Source organism: Suncus etruscus, chromosome 9 (assembly GCF_024139225.1).
Source record: "Suncus etruscus isolate mSunEtr1 chromosome 9, mSunEtr1.pri.cur, whole genome shotgun sequence".
Lineage (NCBI taxonomy): Eukaryota > Metazoa > Chordata > Mammalia > Eulipotyphla > Soricidae > Suncus > Suncus etruscus.
Genome location: NC_064856.1, coordinates 27,378,136 through 27,402,883, shown reverse-complemented (window position 1 = coordinate 27,402,883; position 24,748 = coordinate 27,378,136). Strand labels below are relative to the sequence as shown.

The 24,748-nt window shown below is 51.1% G+C and overlaps 1 protein-coding gene across 2 annotated transcripts in view; it reads left to right on the top strand.

Moving 5' to 3' along the window:
* Nucleotides 1-24,081, top strand: part of CDH22 (cadherin 22) — a 74,594-nt gene extending 50,513 nt beyond the window's left edge. For both annotated transcript variants that reach the window (XM_049780511.1, XM_049780512.1), the window contains exons 7-11: nucleotides 398-534; nucleotides 12,446-12,567; nucleotides 12,663-12,780; nucleotides 18,869-19,120; nucleotides 22,717-24,081. In XM_049780511.1, coding sequence (XP_049636468.1) covers nucleotides 398-534; nucleotides 12,446-12,567; nucleotides 12,663-12,780; nucleotides 18,869-19,120; nucleotides 22,717-23,300 — 1,213 coding nt within the window. In that variant the 3' untranslated portion in view covers nucleotides 23,301-24,081. The remainder of the gene's footprint in view (nucleotides 1-397; nucleotides 535-12,445; nucleotides 12,568-12,662; nucleotides 12,781-18,868; nucleotides 19,121-22,716) is intronic.
* Nucleotides 24,082-24,748: the final 667 nt, after the last annotated feature.

The following is a 24,748-nucleotide window of genomic DNA, read 5'->3' as shown; positions in this document are numbered from 1 at the left end:
GGCTGGGCAGGAGCGGAGGGGCTGGCGGCCACCCCCCACCCCAGGCAGATTTCTAGCAAGGCCTGTGCTTCACAGGGCCTGGGGCTCCACACGGGGCCAACCCCTCTCCCTACCTGCAGACTTCAGGACACTGTGGGTGCAAGTGTCAGCACCCCCGTGGTCTTACTGAGGAAACTGAGTCTCCATAAGATTGAGAGTTGCCCATGGTTGCCAGTTGGTACCCACGAAACTAAGGAGCAAATCCAGCTTCCTCCTGGCTCCAGGCCCTTAGAAAGGGCCTCTGTGTTCCTCGCGTCGCCCATATAGGTGGTGCTCTTTGGGGAAGGGAGCATGCGCACAGAGGCTCCACCTGTCCCCATTGGGACACCAGCAATCAGCCGTCTCCTGCCTCCCGCAGGTACGCCATTGACCGTGACTCCGATGTGGACCAGGTCTTTGATATCGACGCAGACACGGGCGCCATCGTGACGGGCAAGGGGCTGGACCGTGAGACGGCTGGCTGGCACAACATCACGGTGCTGGCCATGGAGGCAGGTGGGTTTGGGGGGTTGCAGAACAGAAGGCGGGGCCCATGCTCTCAGGTGCAGGGCGACAGGTAGCGGTGGGGCAAGGAGTTCCAATCAGGCAAATTCGAACTATTGAAGTCTGATGGCCAGGAAAGAAAATCTCCCTGTGCATTTATTGAGCAGCTATTATACAATCAAACCTGGATTTCAGGCACTGAAGTGCCCCTTTGCCCTCCGGAGGGCAAAGGCCGTTAGCAAACAAGGAGAGAGGGGTGTGTGTGTGTGTGTGTGTGTGTGTGTGTGTGTGTGTGTGTGTGTGTACGCGCGCACACACACGCACGGGAGATCTGGTAATCGAGACCTACATTTAAGGGAAGGCCTCTCGAGTGATATTGCAACCAGAGCAGTGTCATGGAGCCAGCAAAGGGAACAGTGTGCTCTGGAGGGGGTTGGGGCCACCAGGGAATTGGGAATTGGGAATTCATTCCTAAAGAGGTGGAAGTCTGGGTGGGCAGAGACGAGATAGAGGAGGGACTGCTTCTGGGCTGCTGCCCTGAGAACAGTACAGGGGTTACGGGGAGGTGGGGTCTCTGCTAGAAGCTAAATGCATGGATAAGACGTGCCCCGTCCCCAGGCTGCATGCAATAGGGCCTGTTCATGATGGCATACCTCTGAGAGAAAGGGTTGACTCGAAGGGACTTGACGCGAGTTTCTGGGATACCATACATGCATGTACAGCTGTGTGGTATGTATACGTTATGACGTGATCTATGTGGTTAGGTTATGTACATGTGTGTGCATGTGGTATGTGCATAAATGTGTGTGCATTGTGCAGATGTGTGGTGCTTGTTCATGATTTTGTGGAGGATGTGTATGCGGGAATGTGTGTGGTGTGAACATGTATGCAGGTGTGTGCATTCATGTTTCTCTGTGTAATATGGTATGTGCAGTGCATGTGCAGGGAGTGTACATATGTGGGGTGCATGCTGGTGTGCAGGTCATGGGATATGTGTGTGGTCCATGTGTGCAGTTGTGTGACGGGCAGGTATGCAAGATTGTGGTGCAAATGAGCTGTAGGTAGGTGGTATTTGCATGTGTGTTGTGTGTGTCTGTGTGCTATGCAGGCACATGCATGTGTTTGTACATTTGTGTGTGCATCTGTGCACAAACAGGTACAGCTTGTGAGCATGAGCTGAGAGAGCATCCAAACGAGTAAGGCCACAGAGATGAGGACTAAGTACAGATTCCCGGAGCCCGGGGAGAGGGGAGAGACAGCTCTTAGCTCCACTCAGCCCAGGCCTTCTAGACACTTCTAGTGCCAACCTGAGACCTGTACTCTTCCTAGTCTGCCCCGCCCCTCCTGCCTGGCCCCTCTAAGAGCCACCAAAGGAAGTAGTATGGACAGCAGGGGTCTTCTGAATCCCTGTGCCTCAGGCAGCCACACTCCCCTCACCTCTGCACACCTGGCCCTGCGCCCCTTGCCCTCAGCCCTCCAGCAACCCTCCTCTCCCCTGCTGGCTCCCTCCCACTTTGCAGCCCCACCACCACCACCCCTGGCCTGTTCTGTCTGGCCAAGGAAGTCCCCGGGCTGAAGTTCCCTTCCTCACTTTCAACTTCGCTTTAAAAGAAAATACAAAGCTGGCTCGAACCGCAGTGCCTGCTGCTCCCAAGCCTTTGAATCCACTCCTCCACTGCATGAAAGGGAGATAACAAAGGTGGCTGGAGAGGAAGTGGCGGCTGGACTCGAGGGAAGAGTGCTCCCCCTCCTTACCTCCCGGAACTTGCTCTCTGTGCAGCCCGGGGACCCGCCTGGCTGCAGGGCACAGCCATCTCCCCTCCCCTCCACCCTGCATCCTATCCCCTCTTCTGCTGTCCACACCACCTGCAACCCACCACTAGCAAGTAAGTCCCCTTTCTGCTTAGGCATGGTGTCTCCACGCAGTGGGTTGTAGAGCAGCATACAGCATCGGGAAGAGGAGAGAGAATGTTCAGGAGTGTCTCTCACGTTCACTGAATCATAACCATGCTGCAGCATGACTGGGAGCAGCTCCGCACCCATTGGATGGGGACATCGCAGCTCAGAGGGCTCAGACACTCACCCTTTTCTGCACCCTCAGCTCTCTGAACTCCACCCCTTATCACCTACAGATCCCCCCACCTACTGGTGGGGAGGAGACAAGTGTCTGAAAGGCTGGATGCTTGGTGGAGCTGGACTAGAGATCAATGGCTTACAGTACAGGGACCCCTCCTGCCTCCGCCCATAGTAATCTATGGACTTGTGGGGCTCCTTGAAATAGTACCTGGGAAAACCTGGCATAATTCTGAGTAAGTCTCGGTTAATACCTGTTAGTCTTGACACTGCAGCAGACTTCAGCTTCTTCTCTGCCGGGCATTACCGCCCCCTAAGACATGTCAATTCTTCCCCTCTCCCAGGATTAGAGGAAGAAATAGAGGCTTAGTGCATCGAGCCCCAGTCTCTGTCACCCTAACACACCTGACACCCTCCAACTCTACCTGGCTACACAGGAAACCAGGGGGCCCCAAAACAGTCCACTGCCCCATCTCCACATCTGAGTGTGCTGAGGACAGAGTGAGAACTCTCCTCTTTACAAATGAGGAGAACCATGATGGTCCCAAGATCCTAGAGCAAGTGCAGGTAAATTCAGAACCAAACTACGCACCCATAGCCTGCTCAGACAACCCCCAACAATACCAATGGGACCCGAAGCCAGGCCTCCAGGGAAACTCCGGGGTGGGGGGCTTTCTCAGAGATAGGGTCCAATAGCCCTACCCCGCCCCCGGGGGTGGCAAATGTGAGGTGACAAGAATCAGAGGGAAGATACTTATGCACAGTGGCAGAGCACAGCACCCTTGGAGCACGGAGCCCCTGGCCGGGAGCAGCCTGTCAGCCCCCATTACCTCCAAGACTCCCCAGCCACTTAGTATGCCGGCTCCCTGCTCTAGAACTTCTGACTCATCCATTCTGCCCGTGCCCATGCTCCCACCACTGACATTATCTTTAACGTTTTGTAATCATGAAATATTAATGACCAATATTGAATTTAAAGTACAATTTGTGTCTGAATCCCATGGTGGAAAGGGCAGTTGTAAAGGGACCATCTTTAAAGACCAGGGTGGGGGTAGGAACTGTAAGGGATAGGGGGATTGGAACGGCAGTATTGGGGAAGGGGTACCCCGGGGCTGGGCCCCTTCCTCCAGTGTCTTCAGGCCCTGAGCTGGTGACTGAGCTACTGTGGTGGTGAGCAAAGAGTTAACCAGCTGGGCTGAATCACCCCAAGCAGACTTCACCCTACTCTTATCCTGGCACTCCCAAGAACAGGCTTCCCGAATTCCATGTGCATTTTGGTGACCATTGACTCAGGGTGTGCTTCTCTGCACGTAATGGCAGGGCTAGTCTCCAGGAGGGGCGGGTGCCCAATTGGAGAAGCAGCAACAGGGTGGCAGCCTGGATTATCTGATTTTAGTCTTTGGCTCAGCAAGGAGAGGATGGTCATGGCATGGATGAATAGCCAGTGATATTGAGCAAATGTTTTCATGCCTGAAAAGGTACCCCCTTGCCACACCATTGGCTTGAGCCGCTTCTGAGCATCCAGCCCACAGGCCTTGGAGATCAGACCCTGCAGAGCCAGCACTTGACACAGGGTGGGATCTTGCAGCAGAGCAAGAAGAGTATCAGACAGGGGCCTCCTGCGCACATCCACCTATTCGAGGACAGTGCACCCCAGAAAGAGGAGCTCAACCAAGTTCTGTTTCCTGTGCACCTTCCAGGGCTAGGCTGAGGAGACTGGAGGAGGAGTAGGGAGAGAGTGAGCTCCATAGCCCTAAGAGCTTAGGGTGACACTCCCCACCCCACGTGTGGGTGTGCCCACACCCACACTTTCTGTTTATATTTTTGGTTTTTTTTTTTTAACCACACCTGAGTAAACTCAGGGCTTACTCCTAATTCCAGTGCAGGGACCATAGAGGGTGCAGGGAATCAAACCTAGATTGGCTACATGCAAGGAAGCCATCCTAACAGCTGTGTTATCACTCTGGTCCTCAGCCTGCATTTTCTTCTTCCTCCTGGCCTTCCCTCTGTGGCTGTGGCAGTTACATTGTCACCCACACTAAGTGGCTCTGCTCACCTGCAGGACTTGGGGTGGGCCCAACACCTCAGTCATGGTGCTTGCACACATAAATCCTGAGTTTTCACAGTCCTTAGTGCTGGTGCTCAGGCCCCTTTAGTGCTGATGCACATGAGCCATTTGTGATAGCACAAATGCGCATTAGGGCTGTGGTGCAAAACAGGGGCACAGTCAGCCATGCATTCCCAAGCATTCTGTCCTCACAGGGGAGTGGACTGGCCAAGAGCAGGTGGGCACACATGCCTGCTAGGTGTCTGCCAGGGTAGCATTGGGACCAGGATGATGAAGTACAGGGAGGCCACACATCTGGGTGTGGAAAGGGGCTCCCATTGCCAGAACAAGCATGTCAGACTAGGGCTCCTGCAGGACTGGTCAGTTCCAAACACCCAGGGCCAGCCAAGCACCCAACAACCAAGCACCCAACAACAGCAGGGGCAGAGACTTCCTGATATGCACAGAGATTCTGGGCACATCCAAGCCCAGACACAAGGACCAGATGGGTCCTACGAGTGAAACTCTCCCCAGCCCAAGCCCTCTACTTCCTTTTGAAGGGATCCAGGTTTAAACCTTCAGCAGAGTGGACTAGTGTCCCTGAAGAAACCACAAGCTTGGTCATCTCTGCTGGAGGTGAGGAGGGCCAGGGCAGGGAGAACACCCCCTGCAGCCTACCTACTTCTCCCAAGAGCACCCCTACCTGCACAGCCCCATCACCATCCTGCCCTACCTGTCTTGGCCATCTAGTAATTGGGCTGATAGATCTCCCTGCCCAGCTGGCCTGTGCTAATCAGAGCCTGGCTTTCGGATGCAGATTCATTCACCAGGAAATAGCAAGGGGGTTGGGAGCACTGTGGAGAAGATGACTCAGCCCTGCTCCCCACCCTATAGCAGACACATTCCAGCACCCCCTTTCCTCTCTCTATACGCATTCCAAAAGTCCTCTCTCTTCCTCTGCAACAGCCAAGGAGAACTTCAGAGTCCACCTCCATTTGCTTTAGTGGTGAGGAAATCTTGCTCCAGAAAGCATGAGAGCAAAGGCAAGAGCCACAGCCAGTATTCCTCCACATGGTGGCAGGGTCCCCAGAGGGGGCAGCTCCACAGAAAAGTGCCTACAAGAAAGAACCTCCCGCTAACATCCCAGCTTGGTTAGGGGTACCCAGATAGTGGAATCGTTCACTGGGGAAATTTCTAAGCACCTGCTGTGTGTCCTGTGTCTGTCTCAGGCTGAGGCTGCCTCAGTGAATCAGAGAAGGAGATCTGGCGCCTTCCAACGGGGGGACTCAAGGGGTGCAAGAGGTGAACACAGTGTAGATGTAGGGGTAAGGGTGGGGGAGGAGTGTGTGATAAGGATGTTGAGGAGCAAATTAAAGATGATCACCAGGAGAGGTCCTCTTAGAGGATACCATGGCAGAGATGGGAAGGAGGGACAGGAGCCAGCTGGGATCAGTGCTGAAGGAAAAGAGAATGAGGAACAACACCAGGAAGAACAATCTCATGGGGGGGGGGGGGGTGCTGCCATGAGGGCAATCAAGAAAAGCTTTTTGGAAGAGATGAGGGTGTTTATTAGGGGCCAGAAGGTAAAAAAGATGCTGGCTGCTAAAGATGGCAAGAAAGGCAATATAGGGTTAGAAATACCATCTGTGCTGGGCTAGAGTGATAGCACAGTGGTAGGGCATTTACCTTGCATGCAACTGAGCTAAGACAGACCCCGGTTTGATCCCCAGTTTCCCATATGGTCCCCCAAGTTTGCCAGGAGTGATTTCTGAGCTCAGAGCCAGGAGTAACCCCTGAGTACGGCTGGATGTGCCACTCCCCCAAAAAACACCAAGAAATACCACCTTTGGAGATGTCACCTCTGAGAACTTGGGCACATTTTCTGCAGTCTCTGAGCTGATTTCCTCCTCTATAGAGCAAGGGTCAGTCATACAGCCCCTGTCTCCCCAGTGAAAGAAAGGACCGACCGGGTAGCACCCCCTCATGCAAACTCAGGCCAGGCCTTGCCTCCCCTCCCGACCCGTTCCCACTCATCTCAGCTCTCCAAGCTCCTGTTAGCCCCAAATACCAGGGGAGTGAGTGCCAGGAGAGGGTCTAAGTGGCATTCTCAGTCTCCTCCCTCTGACCCCCAGAAGCTTTGCTGGGGCTGATCTCACTCCTGGGGCCCTTTACTCTCTCTCTTTCTCTCTCCCTGCTGATAATGTCCCAGTTGGATCTCAATCTAAAGGTCACTTAGTCCAGGGGGACAGCTCGCCAGCTCCTCCCATCTCAAGGCTCCTGAACTTGTTTCACTCAAATCAGATCACAGTCTGGAGTCATTAGTATCTGTCGCTGCACTTACCCGAGGACAGGCGGGGCTCGTGCTCCACCACATCCTTGGCCTGGAGGAGACAATCCAGCCAGGATCACCAGTCAAAACCGAAAGTCTCAGTTCCTCGTGGCTCAGTACAAGCCCTGGATGGCTCAGAGATCTGGGACCCCAAGGCCCAAAGAAAGTGTGAGAGCCGACCAGTCACCTACCCATGATCTAGTGTCATCTGCCCATGATCTGGTGTCATGTCCCCTTGAGCTATCGGGCCCCCAAGTCCTCACCGCCATGTCCCCGGATGCAGGGCGAGCCGGCGCCGAGAAGGAGCAGCAGGCTGACACATGCTCTGCTTTAATTTCAAAAGCAGCTCGGGCTGCAGGCCTGTTCAGCTCGGGGCTGTCAATCAGCCTTCCTCAAGGCTGCATCAATTAGTTTAAAAATATTGAATGTAATTTTGCCTGACACAACATATTGCAGCTACTGCAAAATATAATTTATTTTAGAAGAAGAAATAATTAAACTAATTTGCATGTCAGTCAGCTGAACTGAGTTGCCAAGGCGGGGAGTGGAACCTGGGGCGGGGGCTGGGGTGGAGTGTGACCATGCCCAGAGAGAGCTCCTGCTGGCCAGGCTTTGGGTGAAGGCATCTTAGAGCTGCATCCGAGGGATAGCTGCTGTCCCATTAATATGTATCCCAGTAGCTGGAGGGCCCACCAGCCTTGTCAGCAGAGCCCAAAGACCACTAGCCAGACCAGCTTTCAGCTCTCCTCTGGCTCTTTTTATTTTGGGGGGCCATACTGTCAGTGCTCAGGTGTTCCTGGTTCTATATTCAAAAATTATTTCTGGCGGGCTCAAGGGGCCATATGGGATGCTGAGGATCGAACCCAGTTGGCCATGTGCAAGGCAAAGGCCTTACGGCTATGCTATCGCTCCAGCCCATCCTTGGCTTTTTTTGTACCTTCACTGGGCCTCAGTTTTCTCATCTACAAAATGGGCTCAACACTAGCCCCTTTAGGACTCATCTGATGGTGTAAATGAAGTCAGAGATCAAAGAATTGGCTAGAAATTGGCAAATCCAGCCCAGAGATGAAGAATAATTAATTGTCTGCTGGGTTCCTTGTTTGATGCCTAAAAACTTTAAAGTTGGAAAACATGAATTTTGATGTTCACTTATTTATTATTTGTGATGATAGCAGTACTGGGAGAAGTTTGCAGATAACTGGTCAGATGTGAGATAGCAGAGTATCAACAGAGTTTTTGGGCCAAGTGATTAGAAACCCCTGGATTGGCCTGAGATTAAGGGAGCCGTTAAAATATCTAAGGGGGCTTGGAAGGATGGAGAGATAATTCAGGGCTTAAGGCACATGTTTTGCATGTATCCGACCCTGGTTTGGTTCCTGGCACCATATGGGTTCTCAACTTTCTACAGATAAAACCTTGAGGCCCCTGAATATTGATAGGTGTAGCCACAGAGACCTCGGAATCATGGTGTCACAGAGCAGCACCATACCCTCAGCTCAGCTGGCTGAGAGACTTCTGGATTTGTCTGCAGCCTGTGGGAATGGGAGACAGTGTGGCCAGCCCAGCCTCAGTTCTGAGGCCTTTCAAAGGGTTCTGGGTGATTCTAAAGGCAGCCAGGTCTGACAGCCATGCCCACATGCCACGGGCCTGGGATACCTATTCAGGGTTGGCTTGTGAGCTCTGGGGAGTTCCAAGGTAGCTCTCAACTCTGGAAGCCTAGTGGCCATTTGTGCAAGATAGTTACAGTTACGGATAGATATGCCTGCCAGTACCTATTCAATACCCCCCTTCGATCGGCTTTATGCTGGCCTTGAGGGGTTCCCCTTATTTCACAAGAGGATAGAAGGCAAGAAAATAAGACTGATGTGGTTCAGGGTCTATTCACTAATCTGATGGTGTTAAACATTTCAAAATAGTGGTCTGTCTCCAACCAGGAGTCTGGCCTCTAAACCCATACAACTTCCCATGTCAGTGATCTCAGAAGCCCCCCCCTGCAAGGTTGTTAGAGAAACTCAGTAGGCATAGAAGAGCATAGAGTAAAGGAACAGGGTCCCATGGGTGGCAGGCCGGCTTGACACCTCTCCCTCTCCCTCTGCCTTGCCCTGCCCTGGGCCGGCCCACTCTCTCCCCCTGCAAAGCACACACCATCTGTTTGTGTAGCTCCTCCTGCAGCAAGCTCTTAAAAATAACGGCTCCACCACCACACTCAGTCACGACTCCCCTCACCCCCAGAAAGGCCCCTAGAATCACTGAAGCAGCAGATCTGGGTGAGCTGAAAAGATAAGGTGCCCCTGGTTCAGGGAAGCTCTAGGGAGGGGAGCTAGAGTTAATTAGGGACTCTCCCCCTCTGGTCCCTGCTGCTCCACCCCAACAAGGTGGGGGCCCACACCAGCCTCTAATTCTCTTCATCAAAGGCCAGACAGCTGCTTCCACCATGCAGAGGGCCTCTGAGATGAGAATGAGGCAATCTCTTCACTCCTCCCCTAAAACCCCAGATGGGTACTGGCTGCCTAGGAGCTTCCAGGCAGCCCCCAAAATAGTTCCTGCTGTCAAGCTCCTGGTCAGCAGGAGGTAGTCAGCCTTCCCATGGAATGTCCCAGGGTTTCTAGCAATAGAACAACTGGGCAAATCTTGAGTCATAGCTAAAAGAGATGGGGGTACAGCATCAGGGGGCGAGAGAGTCAACATTTGAGTGCTATTTAGAAGGGCCTGCTGGGAAGAGGTTTCCTTACAGCCCCCAAGTTCCTTCCAGCCACAGCTGAAAGGGCTCAAGGGTTTTCAGTTAAACATTTCCACGTCTGTGTGTGGTGTTCACACTTGTGGTTTTCTCTGATGTTTCCTCAGGCGCCGTTAACTACCAATCATGCTAATATTAATGCTTCAAGCAGATGGTACTAAGTGTGCCACACACCCCACAAGAGTGTCTGTGCCCCCTCCACCCTGGCTCTAGGTCCCCTCACACCCACCTTCACCCATGCTGCATCCCCCCAGCACACTCAGTTCTGTAGGCTCTGGGTCTGTTAGCCCGGCCACACTCTTTCTTTAAAAGCCACATGGCAGAACGATCATTCTAAATGTGTCCTTTTCATTCTGGCTCTTGTCACTCAACAGGATGCCTTCTAGTTCCATCCCTGTAGCAGCAAATAGTAAGATTTCATCTTTTCTTCTTCTAGCTGAATAATATTCCATTGTGTATATAGAGGACAGACTCTTTATCCACTCATCTGCTCTGGGCCCTTGGGAAGCTTCCAGATTCTGACTCCTCTGAATGGAGCTACAGTAAACACATGAGTACAAATATCTCTTCTAAATATTGTTTTTGGGCTCTTGGGGTACATGCCAAGATATAGGATCAAAGGGTCATATAGAAGCTCAATTCCGCGGCCAGAGAGATAGCATGGAGGGTAAGGCGTTTGCCTTTCATGCAGAAGGTCATCCTGGCGTCCCATATAGTCCCTCGAGCCTGCCAGGAGCAATTTCTGAGCAGAGAGCCAGGAGTAACCCCTGAGCAATGCCAGGTGTGACCAAACAAAAAACAAAAAACAAAACAAACAAACAAACAAAACAAAGAAAAAAGAAGCTCAATTCCATTTTTTTTTTTTTTGAGAAATGTAGTTTTTTTCATAGGGAATACCAGGAGACACTCTGAAAGACTATGAATGTGGATGTGGACCGCCCCCCCCCATGGCCCTGTCAACATTGGTTGTTTTTCTACTCTATTTGGTGTGTGCCAGCCTCACTTGTGTGAAGTAATAGGTTATTGTAGTCTTGATCTGTGTTTCTCTGCTGATCAGTGATAAATGATAAGAAAACTTCTTCATATATATATATATATATATATATATATATATATATATATATCTTGAGGCCAACTGTGTGTCTTCTTGGAGGAAGTATCTATTCAGGTTCTAACTCCCTTTTCTGGTGGGCTTGTTTATTCTGTTGTTGATGAGTTTTGATCACTTTGTATATCTTTAATATCTGCCCTTTTCAGATGTGTAATGTACTACAGTCTTAAATATTTTGTAGATAGTAACTTAATCTTTCCTCAGAGCCACCCTATCACCAATAGCTCTGTTTTGCAGATGAGAAAATTGAGACACAAATGACCTGGCATGTATCACACTGAACACAGTGGCAGAGCTGGTTTTTGCTTCTGAGTTCTTGCTATGTAATCACTGAGCAGTGTTTATTTCCTAGATGCAAAAATTATTATCAAAGAGGGTCTTATCCAAGATCAAATATTGCACCACGGACAAAGTAAAACCTGTAATTCAAGCTTCTTTTCTCTTAGTCCTTCTAGGTTTCATTCATCCTTTCATTTGACTAATGTATTAGGATTGGTTCTTTCTAATACATTCTAGTGTGTTAGAATCTATTGTACTAAATTTAGAGATGCAGGGATAAATAAAATTGTCCTCAACTGAACCACAATTGGAGAAAGGGGACTTTGCCATGTTGCTGAGGACCCTGACCAAAATCCACCTTTAATAGACTTATCTTGCTGAGTCAGGATTGAGTCCTTAAAAAATCAGAGATTTGGGAGTTCAGTTGTTGGCTTAAAATTAAATTCTTTAAATGTTCTCTCACTTCAGTTTCTCTTCTGTACTAGGGGTATAGCATTATAGAAACCACAGGATTTCTGCAAGCTTGTCTGAAATAATGGGTGTTGGTGCACAATCTCTGCCGTCTGTGGTGCTGGGATGAAGAGGGGTGTGTAAGGAGAGGTGCTGGAAGTGGGAATGTGGGGGTGAAGGGACAGTGGTATGGTGGGGCTAATGGTATGAAGGTGGATGTGGGGAAGGGAGTGGTTGTGGTAGAGATGGTGGCATTAGAAGCTGTAATGATGATGTTGGTGATTTCAATGGTGCTGGTGGTATTAATGGCAAGTTTGGTGGTAGGATGGTCTTAGCATTTGTAAGGATGGTAGAGATGGCAATAGCAATACTTGTGTATATGGCTGTAGGAAATAGGTGTTGGAAATTGGTGGTGATGCTGGGGATGATAATCTAATGGTCTCATGGTGATGGGAACAGAAGCCCAGTGATGGCTTTGGTGATGATAATAGTGATGATGGTGATAACCATAGAGTTGTGCTGGAAAAGACAGCAATGCTAATACTAATGGTGGCAATGCTCATGGTTAAATGGGAATCATGGTATTGGTGACGTTGATGGAGGTAGTTATGGTCATGGTGGTGGTGACAATGAAATGGTACTCACAGTGACACTGCTAATGACAATGGTCACGACAGTGATGGTGCCAATCATGCTGAGTAGTTCATGGTGCTTCTAGCGATAGCGGTAGTGGTGTGAATGGTCAGGGTAAGGGGCACCTTCTCCAGCTACATTGTCTAGACCTGTTCTGTTAACCCAAATCTCTCAGTGTGGTTTCATCTCCTGCATAGGAGCAGGGGGGATTTTGTGGAGATCTCACCATCAAGGCCTCTCAGCTGCTCCTGTGCTCCATTCCAGACAACCACGCCCAGCTGTCCCGAGCATCCCTCCGGATTCGAATCCTGGATGTGAATGACAATCCCCCTGAGCTGGCCACCCCCTACGAGGCAGCTGTATGTGAGGACGCCAAGCCAGGCCAGGTACCACAGTGGAGCTGGAGCTGAGGACTGACCAGGGGCACCTGTGCTCAGACCCAGCAGGACTCAGCTGCTCCCTGCCCTCTTGTCCCCTTCAGCTCATCCAGACCATCAGTGTGGTGGACAGAGATGAGCCCCAGGGGGGTCACCGCTTCTATTTTCACCTAGTGCCAGAAGCTCCCAGCAATCCTCATTTCTCTCTCCTTGACATCCAAGGTGAGTCACCTCTGAACCCACAGATTCTAGAGTGGCCAATCCACTGCGTTGCCATGTTGGAACAACTGGGATACCAGCAGATTCCGTGTTGGGCCCAATATCAAATTGCAAGCTCAGCTCAGGTCAGCCTAAGTGGCCAAACCATGCAGATTAAGCAAATTGGGAGAAGAAACAGGCTAAGTGGCTGTAGAAGTGGGGGTGGGGGAGCAATCTCCTTTGAGTGGACAGAGAAGTAGAGAACGGTCTGATCTCCATGGTAGGGAAATGCAGATAAATAAGCTTCCTCGCAAGAGTGAAAAACTTTTTAAATCTTTTGTTTAGTCTTTGTTGTTGTTGTTTTGTTTGTTTGTTTTGTTTTGCTTTGTTCTATCTGCTTTTTTTTTGGGGGGGGGGGAGCCACACCCAGAGCTGTTAAGGATTACTCCTGGCTTAACACTCAGGAATCACACCAGGCAGTGGTCTGGGGATCAAATAGGATGCTGAGGATCAAACCCCAGTAGGCCACATGCAAGACAACCAGCTGTGCCCACACTTTTTTGTTTATTTTAGAGGAAAAGTGAGCACCTTGCACTAGATTTAAAACAAAGGGATTGGGAAAGAGAGACTTCTTTTAGAGATAATTATCTTCTATCTCTGCCAGGTCCTTAGGCCCATTCTCTCTCTAAGCTCCTCCTATTACCTATTTCACCCCATCTAGCTCCACACCAGTAGTAGGAATGAGGGAGCTGGGTCTGGACTCTGCTCATGGATCTTTAGACTACCTGGCAAGGCCTGACCATCTCTGAACCTCAGCTGCATCCCCTATAAAATGGGCCTGTCACAGGCCACCTCAGGAAGTCAAGTACTTGCCTGGCACCAGTCTATCTGGGTTCAATTCCTGCACCACATATGGGTCTCTGAGCCTGGCCAGGAGTGATTCTTGAGTACAGAGCCAGGAGTAAGTGAACAAGGCCTCTAAAGACAATAAAAGAGTGAGCTGCGTGGGTGAGGGTCATTGAATAGGATGATAGGGAGAAAGCAGCAGCAAATGTAACAGCCTGAAGTGGGGGCTGGCTTGAGCCCTCGGAACAAAAGACCAGGCACCAGAGAGTGGTTCAAAGGAAAAAGCACATGCCTGTGTATGACCCTGAGAGTCCACAGCACTGCATGATCTGCTCAAATCCACCAGATTGTCCCTGAGGCACCTTAGCACCAGACCACAGAACTTAAGCACCAGGCTGGATATTGCCATGCCTCCCAGCATTGCAGGGGTGGCTCCTATGAGAAGAAAAAACAAAAACTAAAAACAGGTACCATGGAAATAGTACAGTATGTGGTAGACCCAGGTTACATCTCCACTACCACATAGGGTCCCCAGATGCTGCTAGGAGTGATCCCTGAGCACAGATGTAGGAGTAAACTCTGAGCACCAATGGGGGGGGAGGGAGGGAGGGAGGGAGGGAGGGAGGGAGGGAGGGAGGGAGGGAGGAAGGAAGGAAGGAAGGAAGGAAGGAAGGAAGGAAGGAAGGAAGGAAGGAAGGAAGGAAGGAAGGAAGGAAGGAAGGAAGGAAGGAAGGAAGGAAGGAAGGAAGGAAGGAAGGAAGGAAGGAAGGAAGGAAGGAAGAAGAAAGGAAGGAAGGAAGGAAGGAAGGAAGGAAGGAGAGTAGGACATGCATGTTGGGGACGTTCCACAGAGGCCGTGGCACCAGATCACGCAGGGTTCCGACCCTGGGGCAGTCTTAGATCACTGAAAAAGACCTTTACACACTTGCTTCCAACAGAAGAGCCCAGGGTGACCTGAGGCAACTCCCTGTGTATTTCCCGAGCCTGGCGAAAAATAATGAACAACCAGGGTGATTCTAAGCACCAGAGAGCACTGCAGACCAGGACCTGGAGTGGCCTTGGGCAGGACCCTGCTGGGCAGACTCTAGCCTTCCATGGCCTGATTGTGTCAAACCTGGAGGGTGCTGGGGGTGGGTAGGGGGAGGTGAAGGTTGTGACTCCAGGAAAGGACTTGGTGGACTCAGACACAACCATTTAAACCTCACGCATATTCAGTATTTTACTAACAGGTACAGACCTGCTCCTTATTCCACGGCTGGCCCCAGCAACTCCTAGGAGATTCTGAAAGCCTGACCTGATCTCCCTGAGCCACAATCTCCAACCCCAGCGGTCTGAGTTCTGCCCAAAGGCCAGTGTGCCAGAGCTCACACCCCGTATGACCCCCTGGCATGAGCTCCCTTGGATAGGGGGGCTGTACTGCCTGCTGAGGTCAGCATAGGCAGGCAATGTCTCAACTCCCATCCCTGCAACCCCTCCTCCTCACCATATAAATACCCTGGGCGAAGACCGGCTACCCCAACCCATCTGTTTCTTTGTACAAATTTGTAGCCAGTTTGGAAATGTGATTTATAAATATTGCTTCTGCAGCCAGGGACTGACGCTGATGGATGTCAGGCCAGATGGATGGATGCAGTGCTGGGCCCAGCTCCCACCAAGGAGCGTAGGCTGGGGGCTGGGGTGTCCACGGCCAGCAGGGTAACCCAGGCTGCAGGGATTCCCTTTTCTGGGGTGGAGGGAGAGTGGCAGAGAGCAGATTTGTGAGAACATATGGCTCCGTGGCCGAAGGCAACCCCAAAAAACGAACCTCTCTCCCCTCCCCTCTCTTCTGCTTTTGCTTGGGAATTGAGTCTGAGCCAGCGCAGCCACTCATTTTTTCAAATTTGTCTGCTTCTTGGCACCTCCTCTCCCACTGTTATCTCACACCCCAAACACGGGAAAGTTTCCTCACTGCTCCTCCACACCCACTCTCCGTATTTGCCATCAGAAGCTCAGCACCCACAAGGGCTGCAAGAGTCCTGGCAGCTAGAGGGACTCAGTTAGTATTTGCCAGTGAATGGAAGATGTATCACTTCTTTGCTTAAAAAAAAAAATAAAACAACCAACAACAAACAAACATCAGGGCTGACAGAATAGTACAGTGGGTAGGGTGCTTGGCTTGCACATGGCCAATCTAGGTTCGATCCCTAACACCCCATATCATTCCTCCAAGCCCCATCAGGAGTGATCTCTGAGTGGAGAGCCAGGAGTAATCCATGAACAACAACCAGGTGTGGGAGTCTCACCTCCAAAAAAAAAAAAAAAAAAAAAGAATATCATAAAAACAACCATGAACACCTCCTAATTCTTTAAGAAAATGCCCGAATGCTTTACCATGGCCTCTAAGATTTCCATGGTGAGTCCCAGCCTCTTTTCAAGTTGCTTTCCGTTCCTTGATTGGTTTAAGCTTCCTCCAGTCCTGGACCTATGCACTGTTTTTTCTCCTTGAGCTCATACCTCAGGGCTCAGTAATAATGTCGATTTATTCCCAAGAAGGTGGCCCTGACCCCCCAGTCTGACTCATGTCCTCTGTTAGATCCCCTTCCTATGTCTTCCATCATAGCACTTACTATGGTTCAAAACTTTAGACTTAAATTGTGGGTTTATCTGATCAACATTTGTTGCTCAGATGAGACAATAAACTCAAATCTAGGACTGTCATTGATTGAATTCCTTGCTGTTTTTTCCCAGTGGCTAACAGGATACCTAGACAACATAGTTGTTCAATAAAGAATGATAAGTTAGGTCAGTGGAGAAAAGATAGGTTGATGGATGGATAGAGTATGGTTGTATGAATACATGTTTGGGTAGATGGATGGATGGATGGATAGGTGGAGGATAAATGGATGATGGTTGGCTATGAAGAAAAGATTGGTTGATGAATGGATGGATGGAGCACAGTTGGATGAATATATGCATGGATTGTGGGGGATAAATGAATGAATAGGTAAATGGAAGCATCTACCTTCCATAGGTAGATGGAAGCATGCATAAGAGATAGATGTAAGGATGGTGGAGGATGGTTGGATAAGAAAATGAATAGGTAGATGGATGAATAAATGTATGTATATATATATATATATATATATAGGGTGGATGGACAGATGGATGATCTGATGAGTGCATGGAAAAGGTAGTTATAACACCAATTCAGTGACAAAGTGACAATTCACTTGACAAAATATCAAGTCTTTGAGCCTCAACTTCTATCCCCTTCTCCCCATTTTATAGTGGCACAAGCAGAATGATCTCAGTGGTTGTGAGATAGAAGCTTATTTATTTAATGGTGGTGTTGAGAGTATCCACACTATCAAGAGTGTATAAAAAGTTGAAGATCCCACAGATGCCAGGACCCCCTCCTCATTCTTTTTTTTTTTTTTTTTTTTTTGGTATTTGGGCCACACCCGGCAGTGCTCAGGGGTTACTCCTGGCTGTCTGCTCAGAAATAGCTCCTGGCAGGCACGGGGGACCATATGGGACACCAGAATTTGAACCAACCACCTTTGGTCCTGGATCGGCTGCTTGCAAGGCAAACGCCGCTGTGCTATCTCTCCGGGCCCGCCCTCCTCATTCTTGAGCCTTGTTTCTTCCCTGGGGAAGGCTGACATTTTCACAGCACGAATTATCTGACCCTTTAATAGGATGTCACAGTTCAAGTCCAAGCTTGAGGGGTTTGTTCAGGACCACCCATTAACCCTTGAGCCTCATTCTCCGAGTCTGGTTCGGTACGGACACGCTGACTTAACGCAATGTGACAAGTGCCATGAGGAGCAGGGCTGGCCCCTGCGTTGAAAGCGGGAGCAGGGAGGAGGGAGCTATAAATCCTTCCTTCCCGGGAAGCGGAGAAAGGAGGCCACAGAAAAGAGGTGACATTTAGCTGAAGCATGACAGATGAGGAATTGGCCCAGGCAGGAAGGTGGGTAGGCGCTGTAGATAGCGGGGACTTCATGAGTCAGGGCAGGACAGATAGAGGGGGTGTAGAAATCCTTGCCCCATGCCCCACAAGGAGTCTGAGTACCGGGACTGTTCTCAGGACCATGTACAAAGCCTCCACTTAACGCTCACTGACCCAGAGATGGTCCCTTCATCACAGGTGAGGAAACTGAGGCCTCTTGAGCTCAGTGAGTCTCCCAGGTTGTCACAGAAACTCAGCACTTTTGTTTGTTTGATTTTGAGTATGGGAGCTACATCCAGTGGTATTGGGGGGGGGGTGAGGAGAGGTGTTCTGTGGTCAGGAATTCAGGAATGACTCCTAAGGTCATATGTGAAGGATCATATGTGGTGTCTGGATTGAACCAAAGTCATGGCCAAAGGGGCTACATGTGGGCCAAGTACCTTATCTTCTGGACATTTTTATCTTCTGGACCCCAAATCAACATGATTTTTAACATTTTTAGGTCTCCCAAGCTATGTGTAGGAGATTCTCAGAAAATAGGGCCATTGATTCATGACAGGACTCTGAGATTGTGAGACTGTCCAGGCCCTGCTATGCTGGGATAGGCAGGTCTCCCCAGTGTTTTTCAGAGGACCATTTAGTACCGGGAATCAAATCCAGAATGAGTGACTATTGTACTCTCTTCCATCCCCTAGTTTTAATATTTCTGGAGACTGTGAAATGGAAGCTATGTTATGACACTTGTATGCCCTCATGGGTCAAAGGGATGGGGTGGCATGGGGGGGGGCTCTCATTAGATACCACAAGCCAAGCCTGTCTCAAGGGTCAGGCTCTTAACCAGTGACACTGGAAGGCAGCTCTTTATACACAGTAGGCACTCGCCAGAGAGCCCTGTCTCCCAACTCTTGTCAGGTCCAACCAGCTATAATCTGGGGACTCCGGGACCCCAGGGTCAGGGTGCTGGGGTGGCTGAAGTAGAATATAGAGCCACAATAGGCTGTTGGGAAAATTCTAAAAAAAAAAAAAAAAAGAGGGGACAGTAAAAGAAAGGAGAAAGTGACAGCAGGGACAAGACCTTGGCCCAGCTGGGGACACAATCTTGGAACAGCTAAAAGAAAGTGTTGAGAAGCTTTGGGAATAGAATCTGGGGACAGCTGAGGACAAAACTGGCTCTGGGATTGCAGCAGTGTGTTGGGGCACTTTCTGGGGTTCACAATGGTGTTATTAGGGACCGGGCACTTGGGTTAGCTGAGAGGCAGGTACATGGGCATGGGGAGGTGAATGCCAAGGTGGAGTCTGGAACCCTGACCCATGTTACCCCCTTTTCTGGTACAGACAACACGGCAGCAGTGCACACGCAGCACCTGGGCTTCAATCGGCAGGAGCAAGATGTGTTTCTGCTGCCCATCCTGGTGGTGGACCGAGGACCACCATCACTGAGCAGCACAGGCACCCTCACCATCCGTGTGTGTGGCTGTGATAGTGCTGGTGCCATCCTGTCCTGCAATACCACTGCCTTCGTCATGGCCGCATCCCTCAGTCCTGGGGCACTCATCGCCCTACTGGTCTGCATCCTCATCCTGGTCGGTGAGTTCCTCCAGAGAGCCCCTTGGTTCTCCTAGAGTCTGGGTTTCCTGCCCTAGAAGTGTCCCAGGAACAGGCTGACAACTCTGATAATCCCAAGACAAGATTGCCTCCCACCAATTCTAGATGGGGTCCCCCCAGACTTTGTTCTTGCAAGCCCACCCTACCTAACTCAATCTTTCCCCATTCTTTTTGTTTGTTTGTTTTTTGGTTTTGGTTTTGGTTTTTGGTTTTTGGGTCACACCCGGCGGTGCTCAGGGGTTTCTCCTGGCTGTCTGCTCAGAAATAGCTCCTGGCAGGCACGGGGGACCATATGGGACACCGGGATTCGAACCAACCACCTTTGGTCCTGGATCAGCTGCTTGCAAGGCAAACGCCACTGTGCTATCTCTCCAGGCCCTCTCTCCCCATTCTTACAAAAACCATCATTTTTCCTTTCCTCATACCTATTATTCGATGTTCTTCTTTTAGTAACTAGGGTTCCTGTAAGCTTCTCATGCTCAGGTGGGCCATCAGGACATGTTTCAGCTAAGATAATTGAGGTTCTGTGAGGTTGGGGACCTGCACAAGGCATGCAAAGAGCTCCTTATCTTTACTCCCTGCCTCTTAGGATTGTATGCTGGGACAAAGCCTCATAGCAATGTAGGGCCTATTCAGAAGACATTTGGGGGTTGAATCCACTCTGTTCTTCCAGCTATTGTTTGAACCCCTCAGACTTCCCCAGAGGGGCTGTCTGTTTGTGGAAACCAAACTTCCCAAGTGGCCATAAACCACTTCTTTGGCCTGGTCCCAGCCACTAGACTTGGAGGGACAGGTCAAGAGTGAGCTCAGGAATATCCCATGGCTATTTTACTCAGCCCCCCTGAAGAAGATGGCAGCTCCCACCCAATGCAGATTCAATGGGGTTGGTGGCATAGCACCCCACCAGGGACTGCCTGTGACCAAGTCACATCTCCTCCATCCCTGCAGAAGCCCTGAGCAAGCTCTCCCAGAGCAAGGAGGCCAGCCTCTCTCCCTCCCCCATCCCAGCCCACGGCTCTGAAGCCCTTTTTCCAGAGGGTGCACTTTACAGCGGTTTCATTTTCCGAGGCAGTGCAAACAAATTTCTGCCTAATTGCCCACAAATGAAGAAAGTGCACATCAGTGCTCTAAAGGTGACGGGCGGAATCGCTGATCAGGCCTGGCACATCTGTCCCCGCCATCTGCTCTCACGGGCATCCCCCTCGGCGGTGCCTGGCCTCCGGCTCCTTCCCAAAGCCATCCATCCATCTTCCCACTTCCCTCCTGACACCTCCGCTCCCTCCGGACCTGCCTCCACCTCCACCCCCTTCCCTGTCACAAGCCACCTTGTTAGGTCGCAGGCAGCAGCCTGGCTGATGGCCCTTGCAGCCGGCTCTGGTCACTGACCCGGGCGAAGCTATTTGCAGCAGCTAAGAGGGCCAGAATCTGCCATTGTATTCAGCACATGTCCATCCATCCGTCTATTCACCCACAGCACCAGTCATGTCTCACATTCAAACATCATTTCCATTTTTACCCATCCAGAAAGATCCCTGGGTGCTGGGATCCATCTGTGAATGCAAGGGGTTAAGAGCCTGAAGTCACTGGGAAGTTGAGGTGTCATCACTGGGACAGGGGAGATTGAGCATGGAGGCAGATCATGATTTCAGACTTGGAAACCCTTATACTAGAGAGTCTCTTGGCCAACTCAAAGGATTTTGTGAGTAGGGGACCTGGGTTTCAGTGAATAATTCCAGGCTGGGTGGAAATATAGGAATTGTCAACCCCTACATGGATCTGAGATGGAAGAGAGCTTGAGATCTCACACTGAGTCCTGGGCCCTCCAACTTTAAATCGTGGGGTGCTGGGAGATAGTACCACAGTTCGGGCACATGCCCAGCATGCACCTAATCCTGAACAACTTGAAGCCCCATATAAGCCCATAAGTATCACCAAGTACAGATGGTATGGCTCAGGTTTTCCTGACACTGGGACCCTGCCTTGGCTCTTGTATTAAAGCAATAGCCCTGTTGACAGAGAATTGCCTGCGGGATCTCCAGGCTCTTGACCACTCTTGAAAGGTCACATCCCAAAAAAGGAATTTGAAAATAGAGGCAAAATCGAAAGTAGAGTACAGAGAGTCAGTGGAAAAAGCCAAGAAGGGTAGCTCATTCCTTCACTCACCATTCATTCATTCATTCACTGTTCATTCATTTACCACTCATTCTCACTGTTCACTCACCATTTCATCATTCTCTATTCATTCACCATTTCTTTGTGCTCTCATCATTCATTCCCTTGAAGCTAAAGACATTCTCTCACTCACTCATTCACTCACCATTCTCTCATCATTCATTCATTCATTTACATTCATTCTCAACATCTACTCACTCACCATTCATTCACTCATCATTCATTCATCCACTTAACATAATCTCACCATTCATTCGTACACCACTCATTCTCTCACCATTCATTCACACATCATTCATTCATCAACTTATCATTATCACACCATTAATTCATTCACTCATCATTCATTCATTCTCTCACCATTCATTTACTCACTCACCGTTCATTCATCAACTTACTATCCATTCTCTCTCTCTCTCTCTCTCTCTCTCTCTCTCTCTCTCTCTCTCTCTCTCTCTCTCTCTCGTGGCGCTCAAGGGTCAACTCCTGGCTCTGCGCTCAGAAATAGCTCCTGGCAGGCATGGGGGAACCATATGGGATACCAAAATTTGAACCACTGTCCATCCTGGATCAGCTAGGTGCAAGGCAAACACCGAACTGCTGTGCTATCTCTCTGGCCCCATTACCATTCATTCTCATTCATTCTCTTACCATCATTCTCAACATTCATTCACTCACCATTCATTTATTCCCTTACCATCACTCACCAATCATTCACTTAACAATCATTCATTATCTCACCATTCATTCATTCATTCATTCATTCATCATTTGTCCATCTCTTTCACTTCCAGGTGTCCATCCAGCTCTTCAGTCATTCGCCCAACCAGTCTTAGTGACTTGCTACATGCCTGACTGATCCAGGGAGCACGTTCTGGATCCTCCCACATAGCTCAGGATGTGCCTTGAAGTGCAGGGGGACAAACATGCTAACAGATCAGGGTCTTACTGTGTGTGTGTGGGGGGGGGGGGGAACAGCAGGCTCAGCAAGAGGAATACTGGAGAAGAGGGTGGGGCCACAGGACGCCACCTCTGCTGAGACTTCTGAGGGAACAGAGCACAGGGGTAAAAGATACCCTCGACCCCGGCACCAAGAGATCGGAGGGTGAAAACTATAAAAAGTCAAGCACCAAGATCTCAGATTAAACCCAGTCTGCAACAGCCACGAAATTGCTCAATACTGCCCTGGCGCTATGTAGTAGTGGGCCTTGATTTGCTTACCTCCTGAAACAGGGAATTCACTACCTCTCCTGATAACCAGTTGGAAGATCTGGCTGTTTTAAAACAAAAAAAGTCTCTTTTTTTGCACTGGCCACCAGGACACTGGGCACAGCAGTTGGAGGGTCAAGGTGGCCCCTACCCGCACCACAGCCCTTTTTACCTGACCCTTCTGTCTTCCCGCACAGTGTTGGTGCTTCTGATCCTCACCCTCAGGCGCCACCACAAGAGCCACCTGAGCTCGGACGAGGACGAGGACATGCGGGACAACGTCATCAAATACAACGACGAGGGCGGCGGCGAGCAGGACACCGAGGCCTACGACATGTCGGCGCTGCGGAGCCTCTACGACTTCGGCGAGCTCAAGGGTGGCGACGCGGGCGGTGGTGGAGGTGGCGGCGGTGGCGGTGGCGGGGACCCTGGTAGCCCCGCGCCCACCGCCCAGCTGCCCTCGGAGCTCCACTCGCTGCCGCAGGGGCCACCCAGCCCCGAGCCGGACTTCTCGGTGTTCAGGGAGTTCATCAGTCGCAAGGTGGCACTGGCCGACGGGGACGCGTCGGTGCCACCCTACGACGCCTTCCAGACCTACGCCTTCGAGGGCACGGGCTCGCCCGCCGCCTCGCTCAGCTCCCTGCAGAGCGGCTCGTCGTCGGCGGGCTCCGAGCAGGACTTCGCCTATCTCAGCAGCTGGGGGCCCCGATTCCGGCCACTGGCCGCTCTCTATGCCGGCCACCGGGCCGACGACGCCACCGCCACCATGCAGGCCTCCTAGCCCCGCACCCCTCCGAGCAACACCGGGCTTCCCCACCACGCTCGCCAGCACCCCAGGACCGAGGACAAAGCATCTTCCCTGCTTCCCCGTCCTGCCCCCACTCTCCTCTCCCCTCCCAGGGTGGCCGGATGGAGAGGGGGGAGAACTTGTTAGGGGCGCGCTGCCCCCCATGCCTCTTGACCCCACTGGGAAGGGGAGAGGCCTCTGCAGATTTCGGGGCCCCCAGAGGGGCCGAAGTACCGACCAATTGTCTCCTGCAAGCTGCAACAGGACCAAGCCTTGGGTGGGGCTGGAAGAACGACTGTTGTCTGATTGCAAACTGCAATAGGACCAAACAGGGCATGGTTCTGGGGTGAGCTGGCCAGCCAGCACCCCACTGCTGCGTGGAGGAGGGTTGGGAGCATCACTGATGCAGTCAGAGGAGAGAAGGGCTGTTCATTTACTAAGCACCTACTGTGTGCTGGGACACTACGCAGACCGTCTGCTGTCCCGGAAAACCGTGAGGTGGGCCCTTGTGGGTAGCCGTGGAGATGCCCCCAGAGAAGCGGCTGGGACACGCCCAAGGACTCAACAGCTAGGGATGCCCGGAGCCTCTGGCCATTCCCAGCTGCTGGGCCTTGGGCAAGTCACCCCCACTTCTCTGGGCCTCAGTTTCCTCATCTGTCAAATGAGGTTAATAACAGAACCTACCTCGAAGCATTGTGAGGATTCCAAGGGTTCACGCGGGTGGAGAGTACAGTGCCTGGCACATAGTAGGTGTTCAATAAATGCTGGCCTTTGATATGCTACGTATCCTTGTTGTTTTTAGCCCCACCCTCAGGGCCCTTCCTACTTTCCCTACATCCCCAAGAGCCTCTTCCTCCTCTCACCCCACAATCCCAGCCATGCGCTAAGTCCAGGTAGGGCATGGAGGACAGTCGTAGACCCCATTTCCTTCAGCTTCAGGCCCCAGCAGCAGAGCATGGCTTTCTCTCCAGGGTGTCCTGACTTCTGGGAATGGAATCCAGAGTCCAGCCTGAGCTGGGGTCCATGAAGACCAAATATTTGGTGAACTTCATCCCCTTCATCCTCTTCCATGGAGTATTTCTCTGACCACTCAATTCCTACCCATTTCCCCTCAGACCTCAGTGTTCTGTCTGTGTTTGATGCAACCACCTCTCCTAGGGTCTCTTGAACACACCCACTGGTAAGACAACAAAAAACCTGACTTCACAGACACTGGGGAATGAGAAGGGGGGAGAGGATTCCCCACTGTTGCATCATCTTCCATGCCAGCATCACCTGAGGACTCTAAGACTGGGGGGCTGGGCGGTGGCGCTAGAGGTAAGGTGCCTGCCTTGCCTGCGCTAGCCTAGGACGGACCGCGGTTCGATCCCCCGGCGTCCCATATGGTCCCCCAAGCCAGGAGCGACTTCTGAGCGTCACCGGGTGTGGCCCAAAAACCAAAA